Raw genomic sequence first — 9,314 nt, forward strand, 5'->3', positions numbered from 1 at the left:
GAAAGAGAAACAAGTCACTAAATCCTGTACAAGAAGGTACAATAGTTGTAACATCCTTGTTTCTTGCTGACAATCAAAGGTTCCACAACAGTTCAACATTTTGACACGTCATTTTCCCAACAAATTAGCTGTCACTCAATAATGTAAAACTTCATACTAGCACATTTGATATTAGGGTAGTTGGTTAGTTAGAGGGAATATCATGTATAAGTAACAGAAATAAGAAAAGAAGAAAGAATTATGTACACTAGATAGCAGTTTGTGAAAGCAGAAATCCTTTGTTAGAAGAGGAAACTCTTGGAGGAGAGGCCTCTCTCCTATTCTCGTTCTTTCAATAAGAACAAAAAAAACATGTTCTTTTTTTCATTTCTTTTTGTCGATTTTCAAATTCTTTTCATAGGTTCCTAGCATTAGATAATTCAAAAACACTTACCACCAAAGAATTGTATATAAAGCGCTCTCTCCGGTCAGCTATAGAAGGTCTAACAAGTTCACCGGTGTATTCAATCACCTGAATAAACAAAATAAATTATTAGTCCATCATTTACAGGTGAAATGTTCTGATAAAAGGAGGCTCATTCAAATGCAATTTATTTGTCTTTACCATGTCTCCACCTTTATATGGATGCTTTGCAAAGATGCCAAATCCATGAATTCTGGATTTCCCTAAAATTTAAAAAACAAAAACAAATATTTACTTTCAGACAGATCACTCCACTGCAAAATCTTAAATTATAACCCTCCATGCTGGTAACAGCCAACATTCAACTAAAAGTTACAATATTCCCTTTTCCCCATCACTTTCAAAAATATTAAAGAAAATTTTTCATACCAAATGCTAACTGTTTCCGAAAGGTTTCCCTCATGTACTTATACTTCTCGGCAATGGAAAGTATACTGTCTGCAGCATTAACCATAGAGGTTCTCAGCCTTTGTTCGCTACAAAAGAATTTAGAGCAGACTCCTCTGCCAGAAGGCTCTAGGTTGTTCGACAATCCATGTTGGCAGTATCCACCAACTAAGTAAGGTTGATTCTCCACAAACAAACGTTTTGATGATGCAGCTGCAAGTGCTTCAGGTTCTTTTCGGCCTCTCCTACCAAAGTAATCATATGGCTCTGCCCAAAAAAATAACGACAAGTCTTGTTAAGCAAATTCAACTTTAAACGACTTGTATTGAACAAATTATTATAAAGGAGGAAGAAAGTAAAAGATATAAAATGACAAATTCAACAAGTAAAACAACTGTCAAATATCATACCACTTCGAGCACAACCAGATGGATTGGGTGGTGGTTCATAGTCTGAACATTGACCCATAACTCCAGCACGTTCATCGGCTACAGAATGTTCATGAGATGGCTGCCGATGTTTCTTGCAGAAAGAAAGCAAGCGAATGCACTGATCCTCATCATCATCTACAGAAAGTAGATAGAGCCTGTCCTCATTCTCCAGCTGTATATCATAAAATTATATAAATAAATAAATGCACAATCAAATCAACTTTTTAGCTAATTATTGTATCAAAGCCAACACCAAACTGTCAAGGTCAAAATCACAACTTATAAAAATGAATTGAATAAAGAAAAAAATACCTCAACGCAAAGACCGGCTGCACGTGCACATAGTGGATGATACGCTACTCGACAAGAACTGTTTGAACACTATATGCAGAATTGACATTTCAAAAGAAAAAAAATTATAATAATTTAGTAAACAATAAGAAATTACTTAGTACAACAAATACTGGCCAAGCCCCATGCATTGTGTAATACATACATATGTGCTTGCGTACAAGGTGTACCAAGTGAGAGACAAAAGAAGCTAATATTGACCATACAAAATAGTTAGATGATTACGATTAGAGGTAGCCTGAAGCACCCACACATAAATTCATAAATATATATATATTTTTTTTTAAATGACAGTGAAATTCATGTGTAATTTTACTGTTTCTTCAGGCATAAGGTGGTTTTGTGGTGGTTTAGTTCGTTTGGATTTGGTGTTTTGGGTAGATTTTTCCCGTCGACCAAGGAAATATTCTATAACTAAAAACTCAAAAGACTTACTTGGATGCAAGCACCATAAGATACACCACATATGCTGCATAACAACCTCCAACGATCCTGTTAAGACGCAACATGATTAAAGGGAAAGCAGTTAGATAAACAGTTGATCTATGTACTGATATAGAACTCAACATGATCAATGATACACGAGCAATTGGGTAAAAGAAAAATAATGAAAATGTTTTGAAAATTTTGAAACACAGAAAAAAAAAAAAGGACTACTGAAAGGCATTATTAGTTATAAAGGCCTACCCTACTAATTCTACTCAAACCATCAATAGGCTCCATTCTCTTGACATCAGCTAAGCAAGTTTCTGGAGAGAAAAAATTAACACTTAGCAAACATGAGCAAACTAAAGAGTCTAAAAAGAGTACATAAAGTCACACAAAACAAACCAGGTATCCACATGGCACAAGCCAAATGAGCCCACCGGCCATCCGTTGTCGGTTTCATTGCACCACCTAGAAGAAACTCAATTATAATAACCAATGACAAGTAATAAAACATTTAACAAAGCATGAATATCAGAGAGTCCCAGAATACCTATGAGTGGACATAAGCAACAAGGTGGGGGAGGAGCACCCGAACGACATAAGTTGCATAACCATAGCTTTCCATTAACAGGTTCCAGTTCTCCATAGCATCTAGCATGAACCTGAGTGAACATTACAACCCACAGCTCAACATCAATAAATGGATTAAGTAGTAGATTTATTAGGTCATTAAGCAGTACCCGATAGATGTTAAACCCTTTAATGATGTTACACAATCAGTTATAGGGAAAAAAGGATGTAAAAAGATTTATGGGGGTCATACCATCATTCGGCATTTGTCGCACTGCAGAAACAGATTGTTCTCGTACTCCTAACAACATAAATTAATTGCAATTAGCAAGCAGGACATAGAATAAAATTATTGGCAAACAAGCAAGAAAAATAATACTTCTATTTTCCTTGAAAAAAATTTACCAGCAGAATAATGGAAAAATCAGAAATGCAAAACAAAATTAAAAGGACATGCAAATATGTAAAAACAAGCAAGAACTCTAAAGGATTAAAGAGGGGACTCTGTACCTCATCCATATGGCACACATTGCACTTATCAAGATCAAACCAATTAATATGAACCTGTCTATAACCAGAACCTAACTTGCAAACAGAGTTCTTCGAAGAGACTTTGGATTTAGATAATCCCTGGAAATAACACTTACAGGATCAGGTACACTGGTAGAAAGTGTGTGTATTATAGTAAAAAAATTGAGTTAGATCAGTAACCTGAAGATAGCATATTGCATAATGGGGAGAGAAAAAGAGAGAGAGAGAGAGAATATGAAGCTTAACTTTTTTATAGAGTACGGGAAGAAAAAAAAAGTTATCTTTGTGCAGCAAATAACAAGCTAAAAAAATAGAACTGTTGACATCAACTACAAAAGTGAAAATTTCTTCATACAACAAATACCAAGTCTTATCTCCCTAGTTGGATTTAACTATATGGACTGATTGACAGTTGACACCATTGAGCTATATCAAAATCCAAATTATCTTTATTTCACCATGTCTTCTATGGGATAAAATAAGATATTTCCTGGTCAATTCCAGTTCAGAACTAACAAACTAACATATAATTAAACAGCACACCTTTATAAGTTTAGCCACTTTAGGATTGGAGAAACCAAACATATCAGACCCAGATTCATAGCCACTTTCTACCACACCATCAGCAACAGAACCTTCAGAAACAACCTTTTCCAATTTCCTTATCCTTTCATATACTTGATTCCAGCAAGTAGACGGTGTATGACCATCGAACTGCAACAAACATTTACAACAAGATCAATACAAGTCATGGGCATTAGAGGTACTCTCTATTATCTTTTGCAACATAAAGGAAAAACCAAGTCAAAATTTAAAGTTAGTTAAGCAGTTTAACAATCAATCAACAAACCCAGAATTCCTGCTATCAAAGAGCCATATTGTACATAGGTTTTAATTTTTCTTCAGAGACACAAAACTGGGGAAAAACATTCTAAAAAGGACAGGAAAAAAAAAAGCTGACTGTTCGAGCCTGAAGCCAAAAGATGGGGGCCAGGTCGTGGAACCTGCAGAAAGCAAGCCTAAAATGTGTCTTGTGCATTCTCGGAGAAATAAGAAAATAAACAGGGTAGAATTAGTAATAGGACAATTAAATGGTAGGACAGTCATGGAGCAAGTTTTGATCGTACGCTGCTTAGTTATCTGGAAGATTTGTAACAGCTTCTGGTGTGATTTCTGTTCTCTTTTGTGTATTGCTGAGAACTGTTTTCTCAGAGGATAGTCTTGACTCTAAGGCTATTAAAATTACAGCTTTACTTATGTTACATATGGCAGAGAAAGTGAAATGCAACATATCCCTCGATGTTACCAAAAAATAGATGCAGAATTATAAGCATCAGATAATTTAATATACAATTTTCAGAGAAACGCATGTCTACTAGAGCGAAGTCATATCTTATAGTAAACCAACCTGCTCACCACCATCAACTGTCACTCTAAATAGTGGTCTGAATCTGCATTCTGGATCTCTCAAAACCTCCATCTTATAAGGGACAGATACTGTAGAGTCTAAACGACCAAAAAGCACAAAAAATAGGAAAAATTAAAGAATCAGAAAAACTGGAATTAAAATATTCAAATGAGAAGGATATGACATGTTTAATATTTTTTTTGAAACATTCAAACAAAAGAATGACATGCAACATCGTAAAACCAAAAACACAACAAAACAAAAAAAACTTCACCAGTAACTGAAGTGAACTTCCTCACTGCAGTGTACCCTTCAGGCCAGATGGATCTTCCATCCCCAAAAGATGCAGAGTCTCCAACTTTCTTTCCTGAAAAAGAAAAAATAGTCAGCATCATTGTGGCTAGATATCCATTTGGACGTCGCCAAATTGCCAATAACCAAGAAATAACACTGTGACCCCAAAAACACGCCCCGAGGGATCGACTTTTGTTGAAAATGAATACACAGTATACTCTATATTGTACTGTAGAACTTGTCTGAGCAAGTTATTCTCAGGAACTCTTTTCCAAACACTCAATTTACCCTTGAGTGGTAGAATAGATAGGTTCGAAGTGAATTAAAAAATATTGAAAGGTTATGTTTTGATGGTTCTCTTGGAATCACCAAGGGAAATCAGAAAATAGCTATATGCAGCATGCATCAACCCAAAAAAGAGATCTGGTCAAAAAGGTTAATTGAAGCAATTCGTAAAAAACATGAAGTGCTAGTAATATTGAAAACTTACCAAGGCTTAGAATTTGCAAATCTCCTACTTCATAAGGACAAGTATCGATGCTTTGAAGTGCTGCTAAAGTCCCTTCATTTGAATGGTCTTCACCCGAATCTGTACATCCTCCATCCTCTCCACTTACATTTTTAGAGTCCTCGGCTGTACATCTTTTCTGCAATTCTAGCATCTCCAAAGGAAGCTTCTGTGCACTTAAATACCTATTTAAGGTAAACAGTAGTAAAACCATCAAATTTAGAGCAACCTTCTGAAAATTCTCCAATTCTGAGTATCAAAGCAATGACTAAAAATGCTACATTACAGAAAATCAAGACTAATACTGTTCGATTAAGCATGCCAGGACATTCACACAGATGATGCAGGTGACATTGCGGGGCACATAATGCCTTGAGAACTACCTTTAGACACTAAAGCATGCACATAAAACATAGTGCACTAGAAATTAATCTAAGAAAACTAGTAATTAGAGAGTATAAACTAAAAACTTTGACCAATCTATTTACATACTAAACAGGATGAACGACAAAGCTAGCTGAATAGAAAGAAAAAGCAATTTATCCAGACTTTCTTTCTCAAGTTAATATAGTTAATTCATATTGCAGTTTTTGTATAAAGGCCACCCTAACACAATAAGGGGCCTAAACCTGAACCTGAAACAGCAGAACATGCAAATTAGTACTAACCTAGTCCAACAAAATCGCAATGGTAATGTCTAAGGTTTCCGTCTTTTGATATTCTAGTTAACAAGTGTGAGAACCATTAAAGAGAAAAGAAAAAGCAATATCAATATTACCTTTTTGCCTCGTCTAAACCTTCAAAAAAACTCTGTTTCTTGCACTTCGAGTGTAGATCTGATAGAAGTCCACTGAGAAATGATTTTACCTGTTGCACTCTAACTCTGGAAGAAAGAATATAGTTCATCTTAAACGAAACAGTTTCTTAGTCAACATTGAAAACTAAACTTTTCTTAGTTTTAACAGATTATTAAACCTTGCAAAGTCATGGGTGCCAAAAAATTGGACAGGAACTGATCTTCCCCCTAGTAGTGTTTTTAAACCCTTACAGTTACTAGCAAGTGATTCATCCAGAACAACAGCTGGCCACATTGCATAACCTGCAAAATAAACATAAACAAAACAATAAAAAGGTACATCTACTTTAACAGTTACAAAATAATCAGGATCTAATTGTTACTGAAAATGCAAGTAATTAGCAAACAAGGTAATTAGCATAGTGTAGACTGCACACCTAGCTCCTTTGGTATGAATCATACATAAGTTACTAATATGCCATATAAATTTCAAAAGTATACATATGGAATGACACCAAAAAATAAAATAATAATAATAATAATAATAAAAGAAAAAGTTCCTTATAGAGAGTTTGTAAATAATTCTTAAAATTGGGACAAATCAATGCAATAAAAGATATCCACATAGAATAATCTGCGAACGGAAGGACTGAACAAGATTGAGTATAAACCTGTAAGCTTGGCCCATATGATATCCCCGGGCTCATAATCTTGACAATCGTTCATACTTGCAGCCAGTGCAAGCATCTCTTCAACATCATAATCAGAGACGCTGTTGTCACGAACTTTGGCATAACTCAATTTTAAATGTTCCATGTCGTTACGAGAAACATGATATTTTACATTTTCATTTGAAAGAGTTAAGTCTTCCTCGTCTCCATCATCATACTCGATCTGCAAATATTCATTAAAGAAAGGATGAAATCTCAAATAACATGTGCAACATTGTCAAATACGCATAGCCGTAACTGCACAAAACTTTTTGTTTGAAGCTATTCAAATCAATTGATCAATAATTTAGATAAGGGCGTACATGGTGTAGCTTAGTTTCCCTATCGTAACCTTTGACACAGCCAGTGTATGATCTTAAATCCATGGGCCAGTAAACCTACAAAAGAAAAACAAGGTTGAAATTGATTAACTGTAGTTATATAAACGAACGCAGCAGAATGAATATTCAATTATTAAGGGATCGTCTACATTACATCCATTTTTTGAAATGACGGGCGTGTGTGTACCATATATCACAAATGTTAGATTAGGGTACATTTTTCATTTGATATCAACCTAATGGCAGTAGTACCCGTTAGATAGGTGTAAATTTTTATATCAATATAACGGCGGTAATATCTTCTACAACTTAAAAATGGATACATCTTAAATTTCCATCCAACAATTATTAACCCAAAGGTTACAGAAGATTACCTTGCATTTCAATCCAATAAAAGCCTCGGGATCAGCTTCATCAAAATTCAACCTGCAATAAGTGCAAAGAACAGTAATGTAAGATTTCCATCTCCCTACCATACAGAAACCAAACCATAGACACACATAAACAAAATCACTCAGCCTTATTCAAAAAACTAAACACTCTCATTTCCCTACTACACATTCAAACAAAATTCATCCATCCATCCCCATGTTCGATTTCACTGTGGCATTAGCAAATCAGGTGAGCCACCATGATTTTGCATATGCTACACTCTGCAGCTTTTGGAAAATCATGGTGACTCGTCACGATTCTATTCTACCATGAAACCAAACATCTACTAAAGCAACATTGAACATAACACAAACTCAGTTACTAGAATCCAAACAAACAAAACTTGTAAAACACAAAAGCAATAAAAACAAAAAAAAAATTCAAGAGAAAGCAAAAGCAGAAAATTACATGACCCATCTCTTCAAAGCACGAGAATCAGGAAACAACTTGTGAATCTTGACAACAGAACCACACTTGTTACTGTTGTTACTTCCATCAAAACCGGAATTCCCAATTTGATTACGACATTCCCTCAATCTAGGTCCATCAAATTTCCCCAACGCATTCCAATCAACCCCTAATCTCTCCAACTCAGTACTCCCAATTTTCCTCCTCTTCAACACCGTCCTCTCACAATTTTGCAACTCATTACAAAACGGCGTCGTTTTAAACAAACTTCTCTTTCTCCGACGAGAGTAAACAAACAGAATAGGTGGTTTAGGTTTAGGTTTAGGATAAACCACCATAGACGACGACGTCGTTTTTTTATTATCAATCGGTGAATCAATTTCTTCACCGTTATGATTATTATTATTATTGTCGTTGATGCTGCTGCTGTTGTTGTTGAGTTTGCGAGCTTTAACTTTTTTAGACATGACGTTGGAAGAACCACTACAAGGTGACGTGGAGGAGTAGAGATGATCGAGAGGAAGGTAACGAATGGGAGCACCGAGGGTGGTGTGAATATCAATTGTGGTGTCTTCTTCTACTGCACCTCCTCCTCCACCGTTTTCTTCGATTTGTGGAGGGAATGCCATTGAAGAAGAAAGTGAAATTTGAGAAACGTTAGGGTTTTGTTGTTTTTTTCTTCAGAGAGAAAGAGAATGAAAATATAGAAGAATGAGAGAAAATACGGTGTGCGTTGATGTTTTATTGTTTTTGTAATTTTTCTGGGAGGAATTATTTGGTGGAAATAAATTCCGTTTCCCGCCGTGTCATTACTGGACACACTCTCTCTCACTTTTTGTTCAAAGAGACTGAAAGTGAGAAATAAGAGAAATAATTTGACAGATGAGATAAATAATGGTCTGGTGTTAGATCAAATATATTATATTATTATTATTATGTCAGAAGGAGATAGGAGTATCTAATAACATTCACACACACAAAAAGGTGTAACTTATAATATGACAACTCTTCAACAAAAAAAATTATATGAGAATGGCACTATCTGAATACGGAAATTCGAGGCTGGAAAGATCTAAAGATTTTTGGAAATGGGTTTAATGCTGTAATAGGATGAGAAGTATTCAATTTGCGTTGTTTATGGAAGTATGGTTAGGTGTCGAGAGACTTATAAATGATGTAATTTAATATGCGTGGGTGCTTGTATTTGAAATCATAGTGAGAGTCATTCAGAATGCGTCAAAATTGAAGGTCTGAA

General features: G+C 35.2%; 1 protein-coding gene across 2 annotated transcripts in view; it reads right to left on the reverse strand.

Annotated features, from left to right (window-relative positions):
• LOC101490018 (histone H3-lysine(4) N-trimethyltransferase ATX1-like) overlaps positions 1-8,963 on the reverse strand; it is a 25,811-nt gene extending 16,848 nt beyond the window's left edge. Inside the window, exons 1-21 of one of the 2 annotated variants that reach the window (XM_004491981.4) lie at positions 8,060-8,963; positions 7,594-7,645; positions 7,202-7,276; positions 6,840-7,062; positions 6,348-6,471; positions 6,151-6,255; positions 5,355-5,557; positions 4,845-4,937; positions 4,571-4,668; positions 3,706-3,876; positions 3,142-3,261; positions 2,885-2,932; positions 2,612-2,723; positions 2,464-2,529; positions 2,320-2,381; positions 2,068-2,124; positions 1,594-1,662; positions 1,261-1,453; positions 833-1,117; positions 605-666; positions 434-511 (exon numbers count right to left, since the gene is read on the reverse strand). In XM_004491981.4, the coding sequence (XP_004492038.1) occupies positions 434-511; positions 605-666; positions 833-1,117; positions 1,261-1,453; positions 1,594-1,662; positions 2,068-2,124; positions 2,320-2,381; positions 2,464-2,529; positions 2,612-2,723; positions 2,885-2,932; positions 3,142-3,261; positions 3,706-3,876; positions 4,571-4,668; positions 4,845-4,937; positions 5,355-5,557; positions 6,151-6,255; positions 6,348-6,471; positions 6,840-7,062; positions 7,202-7,276; positions 7,594-7,645; positions 8,060-8,688 (2,925 nt within the window). In that variant the 5' untranslated portion in view covers positions 8,689-8,963. The remainder of the gene's footprint in view (positions 1-433; positions 512-604; positions 667-832; positions 1,118-1,260; positions 1,454-1,593; positions 1,663-2,067; positions 2,125-2,319; positions 2,382-2,463; positions 2,530-2,611; positions 2,724-2,884; positions 2,933-3,141; positions 3,262-3,705; positions 3,877-4,570; positions 4,669-4,844; positions 4,938-5,354; positions 5,558-6,150; positions 6,256-6,347; positions 6,472-6,839; positions 7,063-7,201; positions 7,277-7,593; positions 7,646-8,059) is intronic. The other variant, XM_004491980.4, reaches the window with a different exon arrangement.
• Positions 8,964-9,314: the final 351 nt, after the last annotated feature.

Source organism: Cicer arietinum, chromosome 3 (genome assembly GCF_000331145.2).
Source record: "Cicer arietinum cultivar CDC Frontier isolate Library 1 chromosome 3, Cicar.CDCFrontier_v2.0, whole genome shotgun sequence".
NCBI lineage: Eukaryota > Viridiplantae > Streptophyta > Magnoliopsida > Fabales > Fabaceae > Cicer > Cicer arietinum.